Source organism: Drosophila persimilis, unplaced genomic scaffold, assembly GCF_003286085.1.
Source record: "Drosophila persimilis strain 14011-0111.01,24,50 unplaced genomic scaffold, DperRS2 tig00000191-arrow-pilon, whole genome shotgun sequence".
Classification (NCBI taxonomy): Eukaryota; Metazoa; Arthropoda; class Insecta; order Diptera; family Drosophilidae; genus Drosophila; species Drosophila persimilis.
In genome coordinates this window covers 14,592,434-14,619,372 of record NW_020825298.1, presented here as the reverse complement: position 1 = coordinate 14,619,372, position 26,939 = coordinate 14,592,434, and the positions used below count along the sequence as shown (strand labels likewise).

At 43.1% G+C, this 26,939-nt stretch overlaps 3 protein-coding genes and 1 long non-coding RNA gene across 4 annotated transcripts in view; 2 read left to right on the top strand and 2 right to left on the bottom strand.

Moving 5' to 3' along the window:
- LOC113565815 overlaps window positions 1-26,939 on the top strand; it is a 178,048-nt gene that overhangs the window by 87,147 nt on the left and 63,962 nt on the right. The window contains exons 2-3 of the long non-coding RNA XR_003408815.1: window positions 4,263-4,389; window positions 25,399-25,437. This is a non-coding gene — a long non-coding RNA (uncharacterized LOC113565815). The remainder of the gene's footprint in view (window positions 1-4,262; window positions 4,390-25,398; window positions 25,438-26,939) is intronic.
- Window positions 2,096-3,783, bottom strand: LOC6593808 (UDP-glucuronosyltransferase 1-7C). The gene is made up of 2 exons (XM_026989026.1): window positions 3,092-3,783; window positions 2,096-3,034 (listed from the first exon to the last, which is right to left on the bottom strand). The coding sequence occupies exons 1-2, from the start codon at window positions 3,778-3,780 to the stop codon at window positions 2,101-2,103; spliced, it is 1,623 nt and encodes a 540-aa protein (XP_026844827.1). The 5' UTR covers window positions 3,781-3,783; the 3' UTR covers window positions 2,096-2,100.
- Window positions 4,881-6,651, bottom strand: LOC6593809 (UDP-glucuronosyltransferase 2B15). The gene is made up of 2 exons (XM_002019240.2): window positions 5,957-6,651; window positions 4,881-5,898 (listed from the first exon to the last, which is right to left on the bottom strand). Exons 1-2 carry the CDS (start codon window positions 6,649-6,651, stop codon window positions 4,998-5,000), a joined length of 1,596 nt encoding a protein of 531 aa, XP_002019276.1. The 3' UTR covers window positions 4,881-4,997.
- LOC6593810 (UDP-glucuronosyltransferase 2B15) lies at window positions 7,249-9,055 on the top strand. The gene is made up of 2 exons (XM_002019241.2): window positions 7,249-7,951; window positions 8,010-9,055. Exons 1-2 carry the CDS (start codon window positions 7,269-7,271, stop codon window positions 8,908-8,910), a joined length of 1,584 nt encoding a protein of 527 aa, XP_002019277.1. The 5' UTR covers window positions 7,249-7,268; the 3' UTR covers window positions 8,911-9,055.

Genomic DNA, 26,939 nt, shown 5'->3' with positions numbered 1-26,939 from the left:
ACTCAAGTGCTGCATTATGCAATTAAATCAGCTAAAAGTAGATAAATATTTAACAAAAGCCAAAGGAACCCTTGGGTACGGCCATGACATCCCAAAGAAGACCAGTTTAGGGGATAGAAAACGCGCCAAAGGGGCCACCTCAAAGCAATGATTAAATTCAGGTAAAATTACGATTAAAAGTAGTTTTTGTCCCTTCGGCAAAATATTCAACATTTTATGAATATATTTTTTTCAAAATTTCATTAAACCCAGTGGACACTCGAAACCCCTAGCATACCCCTACCCCACCCCTACCATATGTTGTACATTTTTGAAAATCATTTGAACACAGACTGTTGCCGGAAAAAAATGTTCATTAAATGTGGGAAAATGTTGATTCAGTGTTTTCGCAATTTTCTTATTTTCATTTTGGCAGCTGGCAAAAGCCAACAAATCCCTCATGAAACATTTTTGTAAAGTAATAAATATTTTAGACTAGTGTAAAAACTAGGAAATTTTTTTGTACATTTTTTGGGATTTGGATAAAATGTACAACACTCTATCCAATTTGTAAGCCGTCGTTGTGCAAACTCCGTTTCGTTGTTGTTTACCTGCAAAAACAATATTAATTAATGAAATACTTGACGCGCGTTTTCCGACTGCTAGTAGTATTTTTTTGGCAAGAAAATACCACTCTCTTTTTAGTTGCTTTTCCTGCTGTTTGTTTCCATCGGCATTTCCATATATCCATCCACACTCCATCCCAAAAAAAAAAAAAACACACCAAGGAATATACACAAAACAATTGCAGAGATTTCTGAAATACTTTTTCGTTGTTGGATGTTCGTTTCGACCACGTTATGTATGAGGAGGGAGTGCAGGGTGGGCTGTGGAGGGGGGGTGGCTCGGCTCCCATGCTCTACGTCTGAATGCCTTTTCCGTTTGCTATTTCAATTGAAATTTGCTTATTGCAAAATGCTCTGCTCCTCATGTTGGGCTCCCCTTCCGCCGGAACCCCCTCTAAAGAATTTCTAGTGCATTGCAAATTGGCATTGAAGTGCAAAAACCATCCGTAGACTACTACAATGAGACGGCGATGCGCACAAGTATTCTGCGAATTTTTGTAATAAAGTTACCAACAGAACAGAAGTTTTTCCCCCCCTCCCCCTCAGGGGAAAGGGGAGCAGACCCACAACAACAGCTTTGGGTAGTTACCAGAAGTTACCAGAAATCAACATCAACATAAAGGTGGTTAAGCAGTCTATCAAGGCATCAAGCGCGAGAAAACGGAAATAAACTTGGAAAACTTTTATAGGGGCTTATACGATTTTGGAAGGTTTTCACAGGCAGTTTGAGGGAAATACTAAATCCACAGGCATTCGGATCAAAAGACTCTTTACAGATGGTGCCCAGTTATCGAATGTTCGATAGATTATGCCTCGTGCTCGTGTGACTAGATCGTGGATGTTCGGGCCGTTATTCTGTGCTAGCCGATCAGTCGAACATGTTGCAACTTAAGCGTTTGACTGATACTCGTTGCCGCTCTTTTCCCCAGTTGGGAATCCAATCGAGGAGCGATAATCAAGGAAATACAGATTTTACAAAGAATTAATCGCTTTTTGTCATGAAAACTTGAAAATCTAGAGGATCTTTTAAAAATAAGTAGAGGGATTTTGGATGTTTTAGTACTGAAATGGGTTTTCCAAGAAATTGTTGGATCTTTTAAGACTTTAAATGCATGGTTTCATATTTTTGCACGAATTACCTGCCCAAAAACATATCAAACTTGATGTTCAACTACTCTTACAGGTCTCCACTTATGATTTATGATATATTTCCCATGTCCCGATATCATAATTTTACTTTTCAAAAAATTAACTTCTTCACCCCACCGTAGTCTTATAAACTCCCAACTTTTAGAGACCTCTTAGTGCACCAACAACACGGCAACAATGTTTCCCATGAGAAACACTTTTATAATCATTCTAAAGGCCTTTCCTGATAAGATCCCCGTCTCACCGAACCACTTGAAAGCACCCAAAATGTCTAGCCAGACTGTTTAGCAACATATTATACAATTATTTCAATTTTCTTATCAAATTTTACGATTACTGGATAGCTTTATTGCTTTTTTTGCTTTTTGCTTTTTTGTTTTGGATGACTTTTAGATTTTTTTGAAAAAAGTTTCCTATAAATGGCACAAAACACTAGTTTGCTAATCAAATAAATAATAAATAGTAGTGCCAAAAGTAAGGCATAAATATCCAAATTATAGGCTGCTACGAATCCCATGTGCACCACGGGACTCTGGAGATGTGCGGCACCATGGTGGCGGATGACATAGTCCACCCAATAGAGGAGCGTTTGACGTGCGCTCAGGGGACGATCGCGGTAGAGGGAGGAGAAAGCTTTTACTGCTCGATTGTACTTGGGATTCTCCAGGATCTCGTGGATATTGTCGCGGAAGGACTGCTCCTCGAGGGTCAGGAGACTGAGACTAAGCCCAAAGCCCTGGGTGACCAATGCCGCAGCATTTCCTGGCTGATCGCCAAACACGGGAAGAGCGAGCATGGGCTTTCCATGGTACTGGGCCTCGGTGACGCCTCCCTTGCCCGCGTGTGTGATGAAGAGCCTGATCTTGGGATGCGCCAGGATATCGTCCTGCGGCAGCCACTTGGCGTAGAGTATATTCTCCGATTTGCCAGGGGTATTCTCCAGATTGTCCCACTTCCAGATGACCTTTTGCTTTAGTTTCGAGATGACATTGAACATCTTTTGCACGGTGTCGGACTTTATGTGTTCTGCCTTCACGTTGGAGCCGAGACTCAGGAAGATGGCTCCGTCATCACTAGAGGCGCTGTTCAGGAAGTCTTCTATGTTTTCGGGGAGAGGATCTGGCTGATCCTTGACCTGGATGCCTCCCACTTCGATCACAGCAGGAACATTGGGTCGGATGGGTCCCTCACTGATGCCATGAGAAGAGAAGAGTATCAGGGAGATGTTTTTGTACAGATCCTCATATCGTGGCATCAAGGGATCGTCGCCATAGAGGTCTCTATAGAGAATGGAATAAATAAGTATTTTTATTGGTTTCCTTTGGACTTTTACTCACTTGTAAATCTTGTCATTATTATGCTCAATCACACGCATAAATATCCAACTTCCCATCGTAGCAAATATGTTCTGCACGCGTTGGACAAAGGTCATCGGTTGACCTCTTTTCACAATGAGATTCATGGATGGCACATAGGAAATCTCCGAGGGATTACCCAAGACAGAGCCCAACAGTGATGGTGGATTGGAGAGTGCCACTATCTGTGGCACCTTCAACTTGTGGGCTACCGAAAGCTGCAGGCTGTTCATAAAGTATCCCACGATCACCAAATCGAAGTGATTGTCGGTATGCTCGTACAGATCCTTCACTTTCTGGTGCCTCAAGACATCCGCCATTTTGCCAAAGGCCGAGGTCAATGATCCCATCGCCACGAGCATGGAAATGACTGCATTGCTGGTGTCCCTCTTGGCCATGTCCGCCACAAGGGCGCCAAAGGACTTGCCGTCCGCCTCATCGAGCGTCACCTGAATGTGATTGACTGCCGGATGCAGAAGAGGCGGCTTCAGGGCAGTGACCACTGTCACATTGTGTCCACTCTCGGCCAGAATCTTGGCCATCGACATCTGAATGACCAAATGCGAGGGGCTCAAGCTGGTGAAAAGTCCCAGAATATTGGCTCCCTGGCTCCCGCTGGCCACCAAAGCCAATATGAGGAGGAATGGAATGCTATTCGAATGTACGGCCATCTGATCGCGGGAACAACTCAAAATGAACTGATCTCGCGGCCAGGTACTGGCTCTCCCTTTAACACAGAGCAGAGCCCTCTGATAAGCGTTATCAACAGACTGCCTTATCAGCCTGCCTGCTGCTACAAGTGTTAATAGTCTCTTAATCTTTTGAATGCCTCAAACATCTGTTGTACGAAAAACTATTGCAAAATCTAGCTTCTGGAGGGTAGAATTCCTAACAAATCGGAATCGGAATACTGCTTATTCATTATCTGTCATTTGCTTGGACAACAAATTCTCTCTCCGGGAATTCTCACGCTTATGTGAGGAACTAATAATGGAATAGCAACCATATTATTTCACAATCATATAATACGTTTTAATGGAATGAGAATTCATAGTCCCAACGTAATAATAATCGTATACGAGGAAGCCTTTTGATAACCCAATCTTTATTGCCATCACAGTAAAGATATTCCCAATTATTCACAATCTTTCAGACTCTACCATAATCAACGCCATGATAGCATAATCAGTGCACACCGTGGCGCCCTGAGGAGGTATCGATACTTTTAGCATTGAGATATTCTGGAGGCCTGTCCAATCATCGTGACATTGCAACTATGGGTAACTATTGGAACTATATTTATTCTATATTATTTCATAATTTATTCTATACGTTTTGGCTTGGAGACAATATTTTTTCGGAAACCTTTCCTTTATTCATGAAATTCTTATGTATTTGTCTTCAGTGATAGAGAAGGAGAATCATGGGAAATACCCGAAGATATATGTAAATCTGTTAGATACAATCGAACATGCTTGATCGCCAAATTTGTCTTGAGAGCAGCTCGATGTCGAACACGAACATACATATTATTGCAGCCAGGAAAAGGAGTTTGATCAAACACTTGCTTGAAAGAGGCTGGAACGAACCAAAGTTATGCTTAATTTTGTGGAGGAGAATTTTAGGAAGCCAAGTTCGATCAAACCCAATGCTCTAAGGCTTTTGAAAGTTCAAATTCCTTCTTTTTCTTATCTCTTCTTACCACAATCTCTTGGGTTTCTTTGCTTCCAAATATATTTATAATTCGCCCCTAAAAAACCCATTTTTTACAGATTTAATCAATATATTTGCTTATATGTACTTAAATTTAGTATATAACGACATTTAAGGTACTGGTGGTGTAATTTAACTGGGAATTTGGCGGTGAATCATTCTTTTGTTCCAAATTTTACTGTTTCTTGACCTTCTTTGTCTTCGAAGAGAGCTTTCTGATGATGAATTTAATTACAGCCTTCGTCAGTAGCAGGAAAACAACGAGAATGATGGCCAAAAGAGCAAAGACATCCAAGTTGTTGGCTGCTACGAAGCTCATGTGGACCAGAGGACTCTGGAGATGTGCGGCACCATGGTGACGGATGACATATTCGGACCAGTAGATGACCGATTCCCGGGCAGTGAGTGGACGATCGCGATAGAGCTTGGAGAAAGTGGACACCGTTTGAGCGTACTTGGTGTTCGAGAGGACCTCCTCGATGCCCTCGCGAAACGGCTGCTCCTCGAGGGTTAGGAGACTCTGAGTGAGGCCAAAGCCCTTCTTGACCATGGCGTCGGCATTCGCGGGTTGATCGCCAAAGACGGGAAGGGATAACATGGGCTTTCCATGGTATTGGGCCTCAGTGATTCCTCCTTTTCCTGCGTGATTGATGAACAGTTTGATCTTGGGATGGGCGAGGATATCGTCCTGTGGAAGCCACTTGGAGTAGAGGATGTTGTCCGACTTGCCAGGGGTCTTGTCCAGGTCCTCCCACTTCCAGATGACCCTCTGCTTCAGTTTCGAGAGGACATTGAACATCTTTTGTACGGTGTCGGGGCTGAGATGAGATCCCTGCACATTGGATCCCAGACTGAGGAGTATAGCGCCATCCGTGGCATTCCCCAAGAACTCCGCCATATTCTTTGGGAGAGGAGCAGGCGTATCCTTGACTTGAATGCCACCAATCTCAATCACACCGGGAACATTGGGTCGTATGGGTCCCTCGCTGATTGCGTGGGAGGCAAAGAACACGAGGGAGACATTCTTCATCATCTCTGAATACTCGGGCATGTTGGGATCATCGCCAAAGAGTTCTCTGCAAGGAAGGATGATCGGTGAGATCTTGTTCAAGGGTTTTCCTGTGATCTACTTACTTGTAGGAGTTTTTGTTGCGGTACTCCAAAACTTTACCAAATACCCGAAAACCGAGGCTCATAATGAAGCCGCTGATGCGTTGCTTGAACGACATTCCCTGGCCTCTTTCCAGCGAATCATTAATGCTGGGCACATAGGCGATTTCTTCAGGGTTTCCAATCAAAAAATTCAGCAATAGATTCGGTGGCATTGTGGCAACAACAATCAAGGGAGCATTCACCTTCTTGGCAAAGCCCATTTGGTATTCGTTCATGAAGAATCCCGAGAGAACCAGTTCGAACTTGTTGTCCTTGTTCTCGTAGAGGCCCCGGACTCGCGGATCCTTCAGGGCATCCGCCATTTTGTCGAACATGAAGCCCATCTGTCCGATCATCCGGAACATGGTAGTCAACATGTTCTTGTTGTCGTTCTTCGACATTTTCTCTATGATGGCACTCATGCTTGCCGCCTCCTCCTTGGTCAGTGGCACTTGAATCACATTGATGTCCTTGTGGGTGACGGCCGGCTTCAGGACTGTGACCACCGTGACATTATGACCCTGCTCCGCGAGGGCCTTGGCCGCCGACATCTGAATGATCAAATGGGAGGGACTTAGACTGGGAAACAGCCCCAGAATATTCGCTCCCTGACTGTCGCCGATAAAAGCGACGGCGACTGCCGCCAGCAAAAAGATTCGACCAACGTTCTGCACCATTTCGACGCTTGCAATGCACCCGGACTACTGTTGATAGAACCCCGTCTGGCACTGCTTTATATGGAAGATATGTTGTCGCTCTCATTTGCTGACTAATCGTGTTTGCGCTTACGCCGAATCCGGAACGTGGTTCGATAAGGGCTCCCTTGTGCGATTTGATTGTGCTCCAATGTTGTGATAGGTAATGTTAAACATTTCGCAATATTTTCTGTCCATTTCGTGGAAGCAATGCACCCGAAACTGATAAGAAGTGGCCCTTATCGCCTTAAACATTTTGATAATCTTTAGATTTTGTTTGTGAGAGACGGGGAGTAGGCGTATTAGATTCATTATAATCATTTCAAGTACGAATCCCATATATATATGCATCTTACGAGACGATAATGTCCCCCCTTTTGGTAATAATAATTATATTCCATGGAAAATCCAAATATAAACGAAATGTCTACCACGAAAGTGCCAAAAATGAGTGCGATATGTGTTATCATTACCTATTACAACAAGGCGGACTCCTTATCGCGGCAAACCTGAGTGTCAGCGACAACATCCATTCACTATAAAGAACGAGTTGCCGGGTGTTTTGTCCAGAGTCGGCTGTGTGCTCTACACCTGTCGATATGGTGCGAATCTTGTTGCTAGCGGTAGCTGCCGTCGCCCTAATCGGTGGAGGCCAGGGAGCCAACATTCTGGGATTGTTTACCAGCCTAAGTCCCTCCCATTTGATCATTCAGATGTCGGCGGCCAAGGCTCTCGCGGAGCGGGGACATAATGTCACGGTGGTCACAGTCCTGGAGCCGGCCATCACCCACAAGGACATCAATCTGATTCAAGTGCCTCTGAGCGAGGAGGATACGGAGCACATGAGCAGAGTCTTTGAGAAAATGGGGAAGAACAACGACAAAAACATGCTATTTGCCATGTTCCGTATGTTCGGACACATGCGGTTTATGTTCCACAAAATAGCCGATGCCCTGAAGGACACGCGAGTGCGCGATCTCTACGTGAACAAGGACAACAGATTCGATCTGGTGCTGTCGGGCTTTGCCTTGAACGACTACCAGATGGGTTTTGCCCAGAAGCTAAAGGCTCCCGTGATCGTAGTGGCCACCCTGCCCCCGAGCCCCTTGTTCAACTACCTGATTGGCAACCCGGAAGAGCCGTCCTGTGTCCCTAGCATCAATGATTCGGTGGAAAAGGGAAAGGGCTTGAGCTTTGGCCAGCGCCTCAGCAGCTACCTGACGGGCATTGGCTATAAGGTCTTTTCAAAAATGGGAGAGATACAAAACAAAAAGGCTTACAAGTAAGTAAAAGAGCAGAAAACCCAGGAAATAGTACTCATTGTTCAATCTTTTCAACAGAGAAGTCTTTGGCGATGATCCCCATATGCCCGAGTATTCGGAGATGATGAAGAATGTATCCCTCGTGTTCTTTGCCTCCCACGCAATCAGCGAGGGACCCATTCGACCCAATGTTCCCGGTGTGATTGAGATTGGTGGCATTCAAATCAAGGACACCCCTACTCCACTGCCCCCGAACATAGAGGAGTTCGTGGGGAACGCCACGGATGGCGCTATACTCCTCAGTCTGGGATCCAATGTGCAGGGATCGCATCTCAGCCCCGACACCGTCCAAAAGATGTTCAATGTCCTCTCGAAACTGAAGCAGAGGGTCATCTGGAAGTGGGAGGACCTGGACAAGACCCCTGGCAAGTCGGACAACATCCTCTACTCCAAGTGGCTTCCACAGGATGACATCCTCGCCCATCCCAAGATCAAACTATTCATCAATCACGCCGGAAAAGGAGGCATCACTGAGGCCCAATACCATGGAAAGCCCATGTTATCCCTTCCCGTCTTTGGCGATCAACCCGCGAACGCCGATGCCATGGTCAAGAAGGGCTTTGGCCTCACTCAGAGTCTCCTAACCCTCGAGGAGCAGCCGTTCCGCGAGGGCATCGAGGAGATCCTCTCAAATCCCACATACTCCCAGGCAGTGTCCACCTTTTCCAAACTCTATCGCGATCGTCCACTCACTGCCCGGGAATCGGTCATCTACTGGTCCGAATATGTTATCCGTCACCATGGTGCCGCTCATCTCCAGAGTCCTCTGATGCACATGAGCTTCGTAGCAGCCAACAACTTGGATGTCTTTGCTCTTTTGGCCATCATTCTCGTTGTTTTCCTGCTACTGACGAAGGCTGTTATTAAATTCATCATCAGAAAGCTCTCCTCGAAGCCAAAGAAGGTCAAGAAACAGTAAATCGTGAAACAGAGAAGTGATTCAACAAGTCCCTAAGTATTCTGTCTACCGATAAGCACAATCCATAGCAAAATACTCTACCAAGGTCGTTCAACTACTAAATTTAGGTACATATAGGCAAATAAATAAGACAAAACAACAGTTACTTCTTGAGGCTCCTGGATCATTGTTGTATGTTCCATGCGGCGGTGAAGGCAATCTAAGGGGCCATGTCTATTGTCTACAAGCTCCTCCTAGACAGCCAAGTAGCTGAGCGAAAAATTTTTTCTAAATCGTATTCGCTAATTTTGCGAAAGCCGGAGCATGGGTGTATAAATTTGTATTCGAATTGCTGAGAAGACACTTTCTAGAATATGGCTTTTCGCAGTCTATCAGAACTAATCATTTCGTAAATAATCGCATTGTAAGTGCCCTCAAAAGTGATAACCATACCCTTATCGAATGAAACATTTTGAATTATTCGTTGGATCGTTACTCGAAGCTAAATGTCAGATATAATCAGAAAACTAGCGGGAACTCAGCAGTGGGCGGTGTTCTACTTATATAACGATCAGTATTTCCATATGTGTCTAATCTTATGATTTATGCAACTCTGCGGAGACCGCGATCTCTCTCAATTTCGCTCTCTGGTGAAATTCTCTGTCTGAGCGTTTTCGGTTTTCTCTATCCAAAGTCTGGATACAAAATTGTGTTGCTTTGGCTATTATAGTCTTTGGGATCTTATCGCTTATCGGGACGGACAGACCGGCATGGATACATATATCTTCATCTACTTTATCCTCATCTACCACAAAACTAGCACATCTCTAAGTACATCCTTGGGTATCGCGTATAAATAGCAAAAGTCAAAGAAAATCTTGCATCGAACATAAGAATTCTTGCGACTTATTCGTTTCGTGTGAAAGCCCATAGAAATCGAACATGCTGAAGCTGGTTTTTTTTGGAAGATTGAGTTTGAAGCGGGTATAGAGTTCGAGACAAGTTCGAGACAAGTTCGAGACAAGTTCGAGACGAGTTCGAGACGAGTTCGAGACGAGTTCGATTGGGCTTAATGCAGTTCTTTGATACGAATTCTACTAAATGATATTTCCCTTTTGTTCTTGACCTAATATTTGTATATTTTATATTGTTTTATTCAGTTTATACTCGTATATTAACTCACATTAAGGAGTTCAACCTCGTGGAGTATTTTTAGTAGGTGCTAGCGCCGTATCGGTAGACAGATTGCATGCCACGAGACCAGTCCATTCTGTAAAATAAGTTCTTAGTCGGTTTTGGCTTTTTTTGGCTTCGAGACAACCCTACTGAGGATGAATTTAATTACAGCCTTCAAGTCTGTTGCGATGGCAAAAAAGTTCCATTGTAAGCATTTCGCTTTTAATTTTGTTTTAAATTTCGCGATAAGAAATAAATCTTGAACGTTTTTCTTTTATAGTTCTTATCAGAACGCACTCAAGAGTTACCTTATCGGGGAATAAGCGGCGAAACGAATTTTCCCCCGCACCAAAAAGATGTAAACAGATTTATCAGCATGAATCAATATATATTTCATTTGGCCGGCTACCATTAATTTATTCGATTATCTGCCGCTTAAGACCCCCTTCCCGAACCCTTCCCTCTACGGCACATTATCATCGTATACCAATCCCTAGCCCGTGCTTTCCTTCAGAACTAATGGTTTTCCATGTGCGTGACGACGACGAAGAAGGAGGAGGATGCCCCTGAAGGGCGTGTGCACATTTTCATACACATTTAATCGTCTGTCTGCCCTGCAAATTCTTAATTAACACGCACATGCACATCCACATCCACACAGGGCACACACATGCAAATAAATATTTATCGGCTCTGTGGCGCGTAACTCACATCATTCCCGGCAACGGCCTCGCCCCATTGTGTGTTGGTCACTCAGTTGTTGTCCGAAAAGAAGTCCCATCCCATCCCCCATCTCCCATCCATGGATATGGGCTCTGGACTCTGGACTCTGGACTGTCCGCAGACCATTCATCGTGGATGTCGTCGCTGTCGCTGTCGGTGTAAACCAAAGCCCGCATTCAGCATTTCCGCCGCCTGTGTCGTCCTTTGTCTCTTCTTTTGGTTTAATTTTTGCCATTGACCCTGGAAGCCCGTACATTCCTCCCTCCCTCATATTCTGTTACTGCTTTGATCTGTGGATCAATTCTGATTTGATCCGTGAAGAGTTTTTCTTTTATTCGATTGATTTCAATACAGTTTTAGATGAAAGATGGATTTACACAAAGAGATACAGATACAGAAACAGAAACAATTGTTGTATGGCTTTTGTTTAAAAATCTAAAGCGCTGAAAGGCTAAATTAAACCTAAGTACATTCTTACAGGGATGATCTTTCATGTTTGAGGAGATCTATAATGTTTGAAGGAGGGGAGGTTAAATGCAGGTTAATTAATTAGGAAAATCAATAAATTAATTGATAAATCGACATAAAACAAAATATTTTTCTAAAATCACATTATTAAAATTATTAAATAATTAATTAGAAATATAAAATATAAAATAATATATATATACAATAAAAATGAATAAATAAATCTTAAATCGACATAAAAAAAAAAGAATTAAAGTAAAATTATAAAAAAAAATACTATGGAATATATGTGCAAAATCAATCAATTAATTGAAAATCGATATAAAAAATAGCAATAAAATTTAAAATAAAATTATTAAAAAATTCTAAGGAATGTAAAAAACTATAAATTAATTAATAAATAAATATAAAAGATAACAGTAAAATTAAAATTATTCAAAAATTATTATTGAATATTATACAAATATTTCAAATAAATATTAAATATTGAAAAATTATTATAACTATTTTTCGATTAAATCATTAAAGATGGTATTTAAAGGTGCTATAACAACCGTCTAATATGCTTTAAATTATTTAGTTAATTTATAATTAAATAATTCACATCAAATATGTACAAATCCGAGCTATTTATTGATTTTCAATTAAAAGAACGTATAAAAAAATCGATTTATCGATTACATCAGGTGTATAAAAACCTTGAAATGTTAAGTACATATCATCATCATTTGTTTGTACGATTGATAAACAAGCAAAAACAAATAATTGAGTTGCCAGGAAAATTATGAAAATACTATAATACTATATATTATATCGATATTTCTTCCAACCCTGCCATAGGTCCATCTATTGATTGATTGCTTTCGAAGGTCTTTTGGCGCTACACCTAGTATTCAACGATAATTTAGGGTCTTGAGAATATATATATTTGCGATGTAAACAAGTGTTGGAGATCCACAATCTTCTCGCACCACCCCTTCCGCCACACACGATATATGCATAGTGGATGGAATGTTTACAAAATTCCAACAACACTTCAGTTTTAATGAAGAAAACGCTGGCAGAGACCCCACCAAAGTAAATGTCAAATATTTGATTAGCCCCATTAGAAGGGTGCCCCACCGGAGAGGGGACCCCACCACTGACCCACATGGGACGGCAGCGATGGCGCAGCGTTGCTGCCGCAAGGGTTGTTCGCTCTCGTTCTCTATCCAAGAATACTTCATTATAATTCTCGCTCATTAACCCATGTTTTCCATGTGCGTTTTCCGCTTTTCCCCACTTTCGCTGCTGGGGTGGCCCCACATTTCCAGGACGAGGGACTGTCTAGAACAAAAAAAAAGAGGGGAAAAACACTTTTCATAATTAAGCATTGTAATTTTTGTTTGTTTCGCCTTCAGTGTTTTTCGGGCGGGATAGGGGTTTTGCCGCGGTAAAGGCTTCATTTTCACTTGGGTTTTCGATTACAATTTTCCCTGCCATCTTGGCGTCCTTCCACCCTTTTCCTGTTTCTGTTTTTGGCAGAAATATACAAGTTTTCCCCGTGATGGACACATGATTGCTTTCGGTCTGCCTCTATTCATATTTGATCAACATCCAACTGGAAGCTCATTCATATTTACTCGCATTTCCCTGGGAGAGAGCGAGAGGGAAAAGTCCCTGCCCATCGATTGTGATTATTTATTAATCTTGGAATATAATCTAGACACTGGGAAATGTTTGAGAAACTCGTCAGCTGTGGGAAAGAGACAAGCGTCTCCTCCACTGTTGAGGAATTTTCAATTAGTGCAACCGAAAAATGTCACTTGGCATATCCTACCTCCCCCCTCACCCCACCCCACCGAATCGCTTCCTAAAAGACAGGAATTTTCATAATTATGCAGTGGGTGAGAAATTTGTTGAATTTTACATTCATTTTGCAGTAAATTTAATTAGAAAACAAAACTTTTCTGCACACACAGAGCTTATGTCATGCCAGAAATGTACTTCTCCCCCCCCCCCCCCGCCATCCTCCCTCCCGCCCACCAGCTTATTAAAGGGTAGCAGCAGCTAAATACAAGTTTCACCACAGAAAATGTCTATAATTTTCCCTGTGTGTACATGGCAACCAAAAGCTGTCGCCCCTGCCCCTCCCCCTCCCGCTGCACTGCCCTCTGCCCTCTGGCCGCTGGCCGCTGGCCTCTGTTCTCTGAGCATTAGTTATTACAACCCAACTATAATTTAAAATAAATGCCAAAGTAGCCGAGGTCTAAACCGCAGAACATCGCAGGCCCTGAGCTCCCAGAGAAAGCTGGCTATTAAGCCCCCATACCCCGTACCCCGTACCCCATAACCCCACCCCGACCCCCCAAAAAGGCAGGCTTCCAGGAGTCACAGAGCTTCAGAGCTCTAGCTCCCACTTCTGTTGCTGCTGTTGGCTTTATAATAAATTTATAAATGAAAATATGAAAAATGGTCGCTGCGTGTTTTTGCCAAACTAAGCAAAAAAAAACAACAAAAAACGAAGCAACGAAAACTCTCTGAAAATTCTCTCTAAGAGTGGAGAAAAGCTGCAAAAAAAAAAGGAAGCAAGAAAGGCTATATTTGTGGCCGAAGATGAAAATACTCTAGAAGGAAGATCTATGCGGCGGAGTTTCAATAAATAAAGGAAGTGTAAGAGAAATAACAATTGTAGATATATATATATAGAAACCCAAGCCTTGGAAACCTTTGAAGCATGATCTCTTCTACGAAAAGAAGATGAAACCACAGTCAGAGATCCATTAAATAAATGAAAAAGCCAATACTGGTTCTTGGAACTGTTCCTATTTTATACTGATTTAATCCCTTTGACACTTGGCTTTTCTGAAGACCTGAAACTAGAATGAGACATAAACAAAGCGACTACCTCTTTGGTTTTTATTCAGATCAATTATATCTGCACTTTAGAAGGTCGCAAATCCTTTATTTCAAAGTCGTAAAATCCTTTTGCAAGGGTATACAAAAAAAAAACGTACCAAAAGTAGTACCAAGAAAAGTGGGTGCATTGGGATTGGCTGCATTGGGGGCAGGGGGCTAGGGGGCTGTGTGGATTTTGCGGATAGGTCATCAGTGTCCTGCGGTCGAGTGGCTGAAGTTTTCGTTAAAGCAGTTGTAAAATGTTTAAGGATTCTTTTTTATGGTATTGGCCAAAAGGCAATCAGAGTTTAAGCGTTTCAAATTTACACGAAAATGTTAGAGACAGTTAGAGTTACAGCTATAGGAAACCTAGTTTCAGGTGTTCCCACTATTTATACCCCCAGTAACCCCAAAAGATGCTCATGACCATTCAATTATAATTTCTGCGAAATGCTACTGACCTTTCAACTATCGCCTTTACACTCTACCATAAATATACTATATATACCTACAAAAAAATACCAAAAATATGCACATACTATGATACATTTTAAACTTTTAGACTTGCCGAGAGAGAGAGAGAGAGGGAGAGAGAGACAAAAATAAACTTTCACTAGAAAAGTCCTCACACTCCACTGCCAGGATATGTGGGGGAGTGGTGGGGGCGGATGGAGAGGGTGTGGAGTGGGTGCAAACTAGAAAAGAGCAAATGGCCAAGAGCATCAGCAGAACAAACAAACAAACAAACACATCCTCATCCTAGTTTCACATCCTGGTTCCACATCCTGTTTAGAGGACACATGGTCCACCATTCTGATTAGTTTTTCGGGCTTCGTATCGTATCTGTAAATATAAGTTATGGCTTCTGCCGCTGCTGCTGCTGCTGCTGTTGTTGTGCTTCAGGAAAGGAAAGTAAAGGAAAGGTCACTACTTTGGGGAGCCGGGAACATCGCCTATCGCTTCAGGAAACCTTCCGCAAAAAGTTGGTACCAAAAATGAATTCAAATGCGGGTCATTTGGGCATCGATGGCAGTGAGGAAATTCTGTGAAAAGTTGGCACGAAAAATGAAAGTGAAAAAGACACCAAAATGGTAGGGATTTCATTCTGAATGGAGTACGGCACCATGGAAATATGGTATCTATTTTGGGGAACTAACATTAATAGATGTATATTCGGTATGAAAGTGTATATATTGAGGCAAGTGAATGAAGAAAACGTACCATTTTAGAGACTATCTCTATGAAAAGTAAGTCATCGATGAAAGTTAGTCATAGCCTTAAAGATGATAATTTCCCAAAGAAAGACTTTTATTGGAATTTTGCTGAGAATTTCCAAAAAATTTTAGAATTTCTTTGAGATATTTTCAGCATTTTCTAAGAAGATACATTTGAATTTAATTGCTTGATTGTAATTAATATTTAATACTAGAGGGCGAGCCCCCTGCGCACTCGCCTCTCTCGCTCGCCAACCCCCGGCTCACTCGCTCACGTCGATCGGAAGACGAAGACCCAAAACTTTTGTATACAATTGTTGGCTATTAAAAGGATAAATTTGTTAGATTATTTTTGAATACTTTTAGGTTCCGCCTTATAGATAATTTCTATAGATATTCTTCTATCCACAGAAACTGCCTTTTAATAATTGCATTCCTTCAACGCAAATTGATACTTAACCGATCTATTAGAGCATAAAATTTTGCTACTTTTCGAAAACATTTTCTCTTCTGCCCTGGCCCATTGGCATTGTCGACTTTTGGCTTTATGCAGACTCTCCCTCCACTTTCTCTCCTTGCTCTGTCCTATCCACTTAAGGAAGAAGGATATAAAATACAAGAGAGTGTAAAAACTTTCGCCATTTTCTTTGCCAACTTTCTTCCATCGTTGCATTTGCAGAGAAAGCAGGAAAATGTCTTTTTTGCCAAGTAGTCAGCGTTGCGGATATAACTCAACAGAGAGACCCAGACCCAGAGCCAGACCCAGAGCCCACTCTATATGTATATGTATATCCAACAGCCAGCTATATATCTTGGCGGGAGCCCTCTGGCGGCAACAGCTGCAACTACCGCTGCTGGACGTAAGCTGAAGCGTGAAAAAGAAACATTTGCATATCCTGTGACCCACTTATAATCATTTTTCATGGCATGCCAGAACGTGTGCTGCAACAACAGAAGCGCGGGAGTCGGTTCGTGGGGAGGGGTAGGTGGCCGGGGGATGCAGTGCCATCTAGCGCACAATATTAGCTAAGAAGGCAGATGTTGAATGAGGTTATGTTTGCTCTCTAGAACACCCAACGGCCCCCAGCCTCCACAAACCACACTTTAGCATCATTTGCATAAATTGTGTGGTGCATGTCAAGGTGGTACGGGGGGGGCAGCCCTAAAATAAAGAGAAAGTCGTGGAGATAGATGGATATATCCTCACTATATACCCGCACTATATATCTCTCTTTCATTCTTTATAGATAGAGCCAAATTATGGACACGAGTGATTCTATTTTGGTGCTCATTAGCGTAGGCCCAAAGTGTCACTGTAATTAATAAACGAAACCCAAAGACAAAAATGAATTGTGTGGCAGAGCAGAGTGCTAAGTATTTTTATCGCAGCCACATGCCACACGCGCCACAAAGACAGAAAGAGAGAGGGAGGACTGGAATTATTTATACGTCTGTAATTAATCAGAGAAAACCAAGAGAGATGTGGGGCATATCTTGTGTAGTGCACTTTTCCCTGCCCGAAAGATGGCCAGAGATAAAAACAATTGCGTTAAATGCTTAAATAATTGTAAAATTAATCAAAAATTGAACGATTTCTATGGAAAAACATAAATTGGGTCAACAAATTGCCATCCACCATGTGATGTGGCAAATAATCAGCTTTTGATCAACATTTATTTCATTTTGTGATTTGCACTGACTGCCCCATTTGCTTTTGGCCATTTGCAGTTGGCCTTTATGCAGATTTGCACAATTTTCAATTACAGGAAAAGCGTTCGAATGTGTGTTCCAAATAGTGCAATATTATTTAAGATAAATACATACATTTAGATGGGTTTAAGGCAACACAAAAGTGCAAAATATACATTGAAATGGGCAATATTTTAGATAGATTTTTTGGAGAGTTCTACCCCGTTTTTGGGGGTCAATCTATCCATATTAAATGCATTTCCTTTTTCCAACTATTTTTGGGCTTTCGTCTGCCATCAATTTGATTGTATTTTATCGTTTTCGTGTGCCCAAAAATCAGATTAACATTGAAAATGCAAAATAAATTTGAGAAAATTCTCTCGAATAAATTGTGAAAACTCAATTAATGTGGAAATTTTCTTCTGAATATTAATTGCCCCGGCAATTATTCAAACATTGACGTCGCCCCCAGAAAAACCTTGACCCACAAAAAGCACATCATCGGAAAAGTTTGAGGCTCCGAGAGGAGGAAAAAAAAAAATAGCAGTCCATTTTATGCAAATTTCGCCTTCAAGCCCTCGACTTTATTGAACTTTTTGGGCCAAAACGACCCACCATTTGTGGGTCGAGTTCATTTATCTTCAACCCAAAACACACACACACACACACACACACACACACTAGCGGTAGCATGTTTAAGGATAGAACATCGCATATATCAATTGGTTGTAAGTTTTCGGTTCGCCTGAACCGTTGAACGTGACATGAATCGGACTTAAGTGATTTTAATAGTTCACGTGCTGCTTTTGACAAAACGCCGGCAATGCCAGGATGCAGTGCAGGGAGGAGCAGGAAGGAGCAGGAAGGAGGGAGGCACTTTTAGGCCAGCAGCAACCATCGTCGCGCTTCCGGCTTCCTCACTCTCCCTCTCGCTCTCGCTCTCTGTGTGTGTCCCTTTCGGTCCATAGACAATGGGAAGCCCAGCGACCACAATTTCCGCGCCGCTTGGCCTCGATTTTCGGGCGGTCTAAGCAAATTCAGTTGAATGATTTGATTTGTTTATATGCAAGGCACACCAGGAGCGGAGGAAGCGTGCCTCAAAACTGTCAGTTTAGGCCCTGGAGTACGAGTGTTTGTCTTGCGATGATTGGTGATGGGAATGGGATCGTGAGAGCACTTCAAAAGAATTCAGGTTTGAGACGAGCAGAAACCGAAAAGCAACCGAGGTGCACTGCCGCATAACCTGTGTATCTTGTGATCTTTGTGGGTCTTTCGCCTCGTCTAAAGCATATATTTTCTATCACTTACCATCTTTAAATACTATCGACTGCCCTGCATTGAGCTCCCATTCCCAACTCCATTTTTGACCACATTTTCCTTCGTTTTAAGAAGTCTTTTATTCCAATTCGAGAGCCTCCTCCTCCTTCTCCTCCTTTCAGGCACTTAAAGAATCCCTAAAGATCTCCTATCGGATATGCCTATCGCTTAGTCAGCTACCATCCCTCACGCCATCTCCCCCTCTCTCTCTCTCTCTCTCTATCCTCCCTTTCCCTTTCTGGCTGCAATGCGTGTAATGGACACGCGCCACCTGACTTAATATCAATTTCGACCGCTCTCTTCACTCGGACCCCGACCTCCCTACCACCAACACCGTCTCATGTTCTGTTTTTTTTTTGGGTACTTCTTGTCTCTGGCAAAAGTTTTTCAAGTCAAATGAATTTTTTATGGCGCTCAGGTGGGTTTGTGCTGTTGTTGTTGTCGGTTAAAGGTTCGATTCGACCTGCCGCCTGCCGCCTGCCGCCTGCTGACTGTCTTACGTGTTTGGGGTTTTAAAATCATTTTTTGGAATAAATGGTTTTAAAATACTTGCCAGTAGAGGCGATGGAGAGCAACAATTTGCAAATTGAACGGTAAGGGGGGGGAGAACTCTTTTTTTCGGGCTTCCCTGGGCAGGTAATGAAAGGCGTTAATGGGATTATGAAGGAACTAGACAAAAGCCTCTGCACACAAAATCACAAATGACCTCGCTTCGACCACAATTTAATTGACTTCTCGATGGCATTCCCCATAAGAATTGGAAATCTACTTAATCGAAGATACATCATCTGCAGTGCATATCCTTGGCCACAAGTTTGTCAAGCCGCAAGAGTTATCTTTCTAATAATTTCTCAACTTAATTGTTGTATCAATAATTCAGTTATAACCACCCCCCCTCCCAACCAACCCACCCACCAACCGGAAAGTTATGCAGTTTATTATTAAATGTTTCGAGTGGGCGTCTCTCGAGGGGAATTAAGGCGTTGGACCTCAAGTATTGGTTAAACCTGTGGCTAAGCTCTCAACTTAAGCATGGAACTTTGGTTGGCCTCGTTGATTAAAGTTGTAGCCCCAGAAATGTGTGCCGTTCGATTGGTGCTTGGTGAGGCCGAGAGGGGAGGAGGAGGAGGGCGCTTAACGCCCCGAACTAATTGAAACTTTGCCTAATTCTTGTTTATGGCCCAAACAGAGTGACATGGAAGATGGCTAAGGATATGGCCATGGAGATGGCTTTGGCTGGATTATAAACTGCAACCTAAGACTTGGCAATAATTTGATAATTTAATTACACTTAACCTCGTTGAACCAGCCCCGCCCCCGCCCCCCGGGCCACCCTACTTTCTGCATAATTTATGCAACTACTGCTAATGTGTGTCGGGTCGGGACGGGTCTCGGTTTGGCTCGGTTCGGCGGGTGTGTGTGTGTGTGTGCGGTTCTTGGCGACATTTTGCCAGTGGGAAACGTATGCATAAATAAGTTCAAGATTGGAGAGAGGCCTCCCTCCCCATCCCCCTCCCCCTCCCCTTCGACTTGGACCCTTAACCCCTAGGTCCACACACACCCCTACTGGTGCAGGCCCTCCCCCTTCGGAGGCATAGCCACATAATTGTCGGCCATGTATCTTACAAATGCAAATTAGATGCAAATGTTAATAATCTGTGTGGATGAATTTTAATGAGGAACCAAAGTGTTTTGGCGACTTGTCGCCGACAACGACAACGACAACGCCTTCTCCCGGAGTCGTCTCCGTCTCCGGCCCGACTATGTCTGTGTCCGTTTCCCCCCTTGGAGAAACTATACGAGACGACACTTTTGTGGATGTGGAAGTGTCTGACATGCTTCAAGGATTAGCCCTGACCAGATCTCTCTGTGGTCGTAGGGTTTTCCATTGAAAGAAGACAGCTGGAAAGGGGACTCATAAATGTTTTTGAAGAAAGCAAAGGAATAGTCAACTAAAGGGTATGGACTATGCAATGCTCTAGCTACCAACCGCCTCTATAAGGTCACCCTCTGCCCCTCTCTCCCTGCGCTAAGCAAAGGTGTGTTGCATGGCAATCCCTTCTGCTCTTTAATTTCCATCTTGTTATGTAGACGATTTGAGATGGGGAATTTTTATGATTCCCTACTCTGTGGCAAGGCCAACCCCTGGTGGCGGTAGCAGCAGCAGCTGTGTACGCGGCCCAGACATCAAGTGGCGGCGGCTAATTAACGCCACTGTAAAGAAGGGAAAGAAATGCAGGGCAAGGCTGGGGAAGGCTGGGGAAGGGTAGGGCCAAAGCAAGTGGCAAGTGCCCCGTTAAAGAGGCAGCCAGCAGCCAGCAACACACGTGCTCCTGGAGCCTCTGCTCAGATCTTCAGACCTATCAAAATTATGTTTTCTGACACTTTTTCAATTCCAAATATAGAAGGACGCCGTGCCCGAGGCCCGAAGCCCGTCGTCTGTATCATTTCCTTTTCAGTGCCCTTTTGGGCATCGACAAAATGAAAACAGATGTTGAAAATCAGTTGCACATTAAATGCCACTCATGTGGAAACTTAATTGTTGCCACAGAATCAAACGGAACACGAGCCGAAACCGTTCGTCCGATCCATCACTCCAATGGATGTCGTCCGTGAGGGTGTTTGATATTTCGCCATAATTTGCTGGCTTCTACGTTTATTTGTTTTGGCCAAAAACTCGTTGGGCAGGGGGGGCAGGGCATCCTGCGAAGTATATATAAATAATACACGTACAAGTTTATTTTGTGTGTGTTTTTGGCGACATATGTTATACTCGAGAGCCCAACCCCCTCTGATATCTAAGAGAGTGGTCAGTGGCAATCGATTGATTGAGTCAGTCAGCTGGAGGCCATAAGTGCGGTTCATAATGAGAAGAACAGTAGGGGGAACTGTGTATATGAAGAATGAATATCATTGATTGCTAATAAAGTAAACTTTGAAATTGGATATTCGAGGGTTGAAAAGTTTAGCGCGGAAATTGTGACTGAAAGAGCTCCAAATATAAGGGTTTTATAGGGTCTGCCATGTAGACAAAAAGCAAAGGGAACCCTGATAGACCTTGGGTTATTTTTCGAGAGCGGAATGACAAACGTAGCGTACAGAGATTCCGCAAATAGTTCTTCAGAAGAGAAGAGAATTTTAATTGTTCTCCCTGTCCAATTCTCTGCCCGCGTGGGTGCTGACGTCGCTGCCGCTGCCTCCTCGTAGGGTTCTGCCCGATCTTCGTGGACTGCTGCTTCCTCTCTGCTTGGCTCTCAGCGCTTCGGTTGCCTGCCTCTGCCGGCGGAGCTTCACTGCTTCTTCGGGATTTGTATTGTCTACGTTTCTCTGTTTGATTCGCTGCAGCGCTGGCCGATCTTCTGTCGGCTTGGATGCATTTTCTGGCTCGGCTGTGCTTTGGTTTTGCGGGCTTTGCTGTTGCTTCTGCTGTTCGGACCTCTGCCGATCCTCTGCCGACTGCCTCTTCTCGACTTCTCTCTTTGTATAGAAGCGTGTCTGTTCGTGTCTTTGCGTGGCCGTTGGTCTTTCGATATGCTGTGTATTTGCTGTGCAAATCTAGCGATGACACCTGCGGCTAGTGATGGCCTCTTAATCGATATTCCCCTACTTATTGGGCACTCATAAGGCAACCATTACTTCTAACTATAATGCTCTCTCCATAAACATCCTATCCACTTGTACCCCTCTACAGACACTTGCAATTGAACACTACCACCCCATTAAATTGCATTACATTAATTTAGCAAATTGCAACAACAAATACGCGGAATAGCGCATGGAATTTCAACATACGACGCACACATGATGCATTCCCAGAGACCCATGGCTTCCGAGGAGGGGGAGGGGGGGGGGGGGGGGGAGGGGGAATATGGGATCTACAATAAGAATTTTCCTGTGTGCAATAACTGCGCAATATATCAAACAAATTCACCTGGGACTCTATGGGACTATGGGCTTTCCCCCTCCCGCGAGTCGTCGCGGAGGGGATGTTCTGTCCGGGGCGCGTGAAGAACCAAACAGTGAAAATAAAAACACCCAGGGAAGAGAGGGAAAACAATGGGAAAACCCAAATGGAAATGGAAAGCGAAATGTGAATGTGGAAAAAAAAAGGAAGAATTTTATTTATATGCGATTAAATGCAAAAGGCAATACGGTTAGAGAGGGGGAACACAAATAATGGATTGAATTAAATTTTGGGCAGCGGAGGAAAACCCCGAGCAACTTTTCATCGTTGCAACGTCACGGGAAAAACAACAAATGACAACTGCAAATGGAGAGCAAACATCGAAGGGCTGCGGAAGGAAGGATAAACATTTGGCAAGTGAAAACCAAAACCGGAAAAAAGAACCTTGTAAAAAAGTGAATGTCAATGCAAAGGACATCGGTCGTCCTTCTGTCCTTCTTCCCCGTGGAAGGTCACCCAGAAACCACTTCCGTTTTGTGAACTTTACTGTTGTTCCAATGCTAATCCTGTAACTGAGATCCCAACTTCAAAAAACTCCGAAAAAACTAGGGGGGATTATAGCCGCCACACACACATTAGCCGTGCGGCCGTGTGGCCTGCGCCCCCGGGATACGGTGTACGGTATACGGTGTACGGTATACGGGTGTGTGCCTCTCTGGGGGGAATCTCTGTTCTGTTTCGCGCTAAGCCGACATGACCAATGGCTGGCACTTGTTAATTTCTCATACTAATTTCCACCCATTCCCCGGAATGACTCCCTGCCTGCCTGCCTGCCTGCCTGCCACACGGGGGCATGTCTTTCTCCATTTCTCTTGAGTTTTTTAAGGGGTTGCGCAGCGCCTCTTCGCTCTTCATTAATCACACTGATCGGTTTTTGAGCACGCACGAAGAGGCACTACGCAGCGCACACTATTTGCCATCATTTTTTAGGATTTGGCGCAGTTTTCCCAGTGGATCGCTGTTCTAAGTAATTGAAATTTCTCTCTCTCTCTCTCTCTTTCTCTCTGTGTGTGGATGGTATGTGTGATAAATTCTTGGTTTAAGCGCATGATTAGCGCATTTGGCTTTGCCTCTCCACCTCCTCCTCCTGCTCCTCCTCACCGAAAAACCATCTTCGTGCCTCGCCTGCCAACAATGGCTTCTAATTATTTATTACCCAAATGACTTTTCCTTTTGGCAAATACCAGTTTCTGACGGACTGTGATTGGCATTTTGGTTTTTGGGGACAACGAATCCCACAGAAAAGTCACGAACGGCATAGTCAAATGAGTGGGCAGAAAATTAACGCGGAATCAGGGAAAGAATTAGTGGAACATCCGAAAGGGGAGGGAAATTCTAGAGTAGAGTCCAGGCCATGGTTGAGCAATTTGATGTTGGTGTAGTCGAAAGGGAGAAAGTTACTGCATATAGGGTACTATTTTATAGCCCTTTCTTCAAGAGAAAGCGACGGGAATTACTTTCAGAGATGAATCTTACGAAGGAACAAACGTTTAAGGGACATATGGAATGGTAATGGGACTTTATGTGGTCCAAATTTCACGATTTCATATTGGGAATAACGCTGCATCTTATCATAAGAGATTCAATAAGACTTGTTTCCATGAATAACGATCCCTTAGGCAATTCCTGACTTTCTTTTACGATCAACTATTGTCCGACCCTGAATAATGTCCTATCTTTCGATTGTTTCCACCGAAAAACATTTGATTTATATTTCTGAAAAGTCGATAGAACAGTTTGACTCTTCTTCAGATCAGTTTAAATCTATTAATGGATACTTCGACCTTAAGATGAAAACTGCCACTTTTCTTGGCATATCTTTTATATTTCCGTTTCATTTTTCCAGCAAAATACATGAAAATCAATATAGAGAGAGTAAAGAGTATAAATCATATATTTCCCATACAAATAATACCTCAGCTCCTCCTCCCTTTGCAATCTCATTTCTTTTCCCCCATCCCTTTTTCAATCTCTTTGCCTTCTGTCATTCTATGAAGTCTTTTCCTTCTGGCGCAAATCCACAACATCAGCTGGTTCTGTTCTGTTGTGCCATTATCAAAGTATCATCATAAGCATCCTATTAGCTAGATCCAGGACTCCTCTATAGCCCTGTAGTCCTGGGCGGGGAGGACTGTTACTATTACTCCTCACTAAGCCGTCTGGACAAATACTTTAATACCCGCCAGGGCCGTTTCGGGAGGAAAGAAGAAAGCCTGCGACGTAAAAATGCAGAAATATGTTTTTTATGCCGCACGGCGGCGCATTCCTTGTCCTTTGGTCGTAGAAGAAGGCACTCCAACAACTGTGCAAATAAGTAAAAAGTAATCCTAATTACAATTGCAAGTTATAAATAAACATGGACAAGGGAAAAGTAGCTGGGAGAACGGTTCGTTCGCACAATGCCCTGCCCTGGCCCTGCCGTACATCCGAATCTGCGAAATGCGACGGCGACTACTGACGAGGACGACTACGATGTCATTGTAATAATGAAAATCCCCAAACAACCCATAAAAGGGATAAACGTAACGAAACGAACAGAAACGAAATGAATGAATGAATGAATTTTTCGGCAAGCTGCGAATGGTAGCGAATGGTAGCGAATGGTAACAGAGTAGCAGATTTTCCAGACCGAGAGACAGACAGCCGCCAGACGACGACAGTCAACGACATGTGCGACCTGTGCCTGTGCCTTGCTTGGGATACCCATTACCTGGCTGCGTGGAGTGCTGGAGTTGATGGGAAGTGTGGAGTGTTGGGGACGCTGTATATATAGAATATGGAGAGAGGTTTCTATTGGGATAGGAAGAGTTTTATTCAAGTTTTGGTAATGATATATGCCAAAGAAAAGGGAAAGATCCACTAGAGATCCTTTTCATGAAGAGTTTTCTTTGAAGAAGATATTGTTTACTCCCAATCTCTCTTTGGTGGACCTTTTTGAGTGTAAATGAGTCTCCCCTGCGTAGCTTTTTTATCCTTAGATATATTTTAAGCAATATTTTATAATCTAACATTAATTTTTGATAAGAATTCCGGATAACATTTGGTAGAATCTCTTTTAATCTATTTTCTTTATATTTTTAGAAATTATCTATCATACAAATCTGTAAAAAAAGGCCCTTGGTAAGTAATATATGTACATACCTTTATAGAAATCTTTTCTAATGTTTATATTAAAAATACTTCCATTATATCTCATTCTCATAAAGTTTTTAATATTTTCTGTTAATTTTCAGAGCTTTTCAGTCTCCTATTCCAATTATTTCCTTCAGTTCTAAGAGCCCTCTAATTGCTACACAGTATCACCCATTCGACTCCCCTTACACCATAAAATTCTCCCCCAAAAATACTGCCTCTCAGGGGTTATAATTTTTCGCAAATTTTTTGTTTGCTTTTCTGCTTGTGATTTCGGATAAAGCAAATCGCTTAAATAGCTCAGATCGCTGGATAGGTTTTCCTTTCGGGGTCGCATTTCATAATTACAAACGTCAGGCAGACAAATGGAATTGTTGAGCCCCGGACAGCAGCACGAACCCCGGCACGGCGAACGGATTCCGGGCCCAATTTTTGACAACCAATGCACCTTCGGAAAACAAAAGCGACAACAAATCCGAAAAACCCTTTTTGACTTTTCTAAAGGATCAACTAGCGACTGCATTTGCCCGACATAACAATGGAACAAATGGGCACAATGGGTGCCGTAGGGAGAGGGTTACCTGAAGGTAAAAACAAAACAAAAACAGACGGAAAAAGAAAAACACCGCATAATCATTGAGGAGAGAGTCTGTCAACTTGGGCCAGAAATCATCTCTATTGGGAGATCTCTGTTTTCGGCGTTCTGGATAAAGTTCCACTACCATCCATCCTCACATGCTCCCGAGGGGTGTATACGGGTCTTCTATGAAGCGTTAAATTGAAGCAATTTGACAGTTTTGCGTTTCAGTCATCGCCACACAGGACAATGGGCCCCGGGGAGAGGATGCTCTCTGCTCTCTACACTCTACACTCTACACTCTGCTCTCCACTCTCCACTCTCTATATTTGCATAGGAAAGTTGTCGCCTCTCCCCTCCTGTTTCCTCACCCAAAAACAATTCCGATTCGGAACCGCCTAAAAACAAAGTAAAATGTCAAGTTTGTACGGCTGTCTGTCGGTCGGTCGGTCTGTCTGTCTGTCTTTGTGTGGCTGTGTCTCTGTGTCTGTCGTTCTGTCTGTCTGTCTGTCCTTTCGTCTGTTGGCCACTGCAACTAATGCAATTCATGTGTTGACTATTTCCTCCGCTCGCTGGCAACCTCTGTGTCTGTCTCCCTTTTGTTGGTACTCTTTGAAGAGAGGGTATTACGATTTGTAGGTATTCTTTGTCGCTAAAGGTTATAGAGTCCTGATTAGCATCAATAGGGGGGTCAGAGGAATAGATTCTTGATCTGCTTCAACAGAAGAGCCGATAGCCTTGGTTTATGTCTTAAGGAACATTTTCCTCGAAAGATATCTGACTGTAGCTGTCAACCATGCAGACCATGTGAACACTATATCTTAGAGTTACTTTAAAAACTATCAATATTTGTATATGAATAACCTAATTGTGTCTGAAGAGGTTTCAACAGGTCCATCTAAATGTTATACGA

Excerpts from the sequence above, each read along its gene's own strand:
- LOC6593808 (XM_026989026.1), bottom strand. The coding sequence starts at position 3,780 with ATGGCCGTACATTCGAATAGCATTCCATTCCTCCTCATATTGGCTTTG. Across the intron at positions 3,035-3,091 it reads AATAATGACAAGATTTACAA|AGACCTCTATGGCGACGATC; the intron begins GTGAGTAAAAGT and ends CATTCTCTATAG.
- LOC6593809 (XM_002019240.2), bottom strand. The coding sequence starts at position 6,651 with ATGGTGCAGAACGTTGGTCGAATCTTTTTGCTGGCGGCAGTCGCCGTC. Across the intron at positions 5,899-5,956 it reads CGCAACAAAAACTCCTACAA|AGAACTCTTTGGCGATGATC; the intron begins GTAAGTAGATCA and ends CCTTCCTTGCAG.
- LOC6593810 (XM_002019241.2), top strand. The coding sequence starts at position 7,269 with ATGGTGCGAATCTTGTTGCTAGCGGTAGCTGCCGTCGCCCTAATCGGT. Across the intron at positions 7,952-8,009 it reads CAAAACAAAAAGGCTTACAA|AGAAGTCTTTGGCGATGATC; the intron begins GTAAGTAAAAGA and ends TCTTTTCAACAG.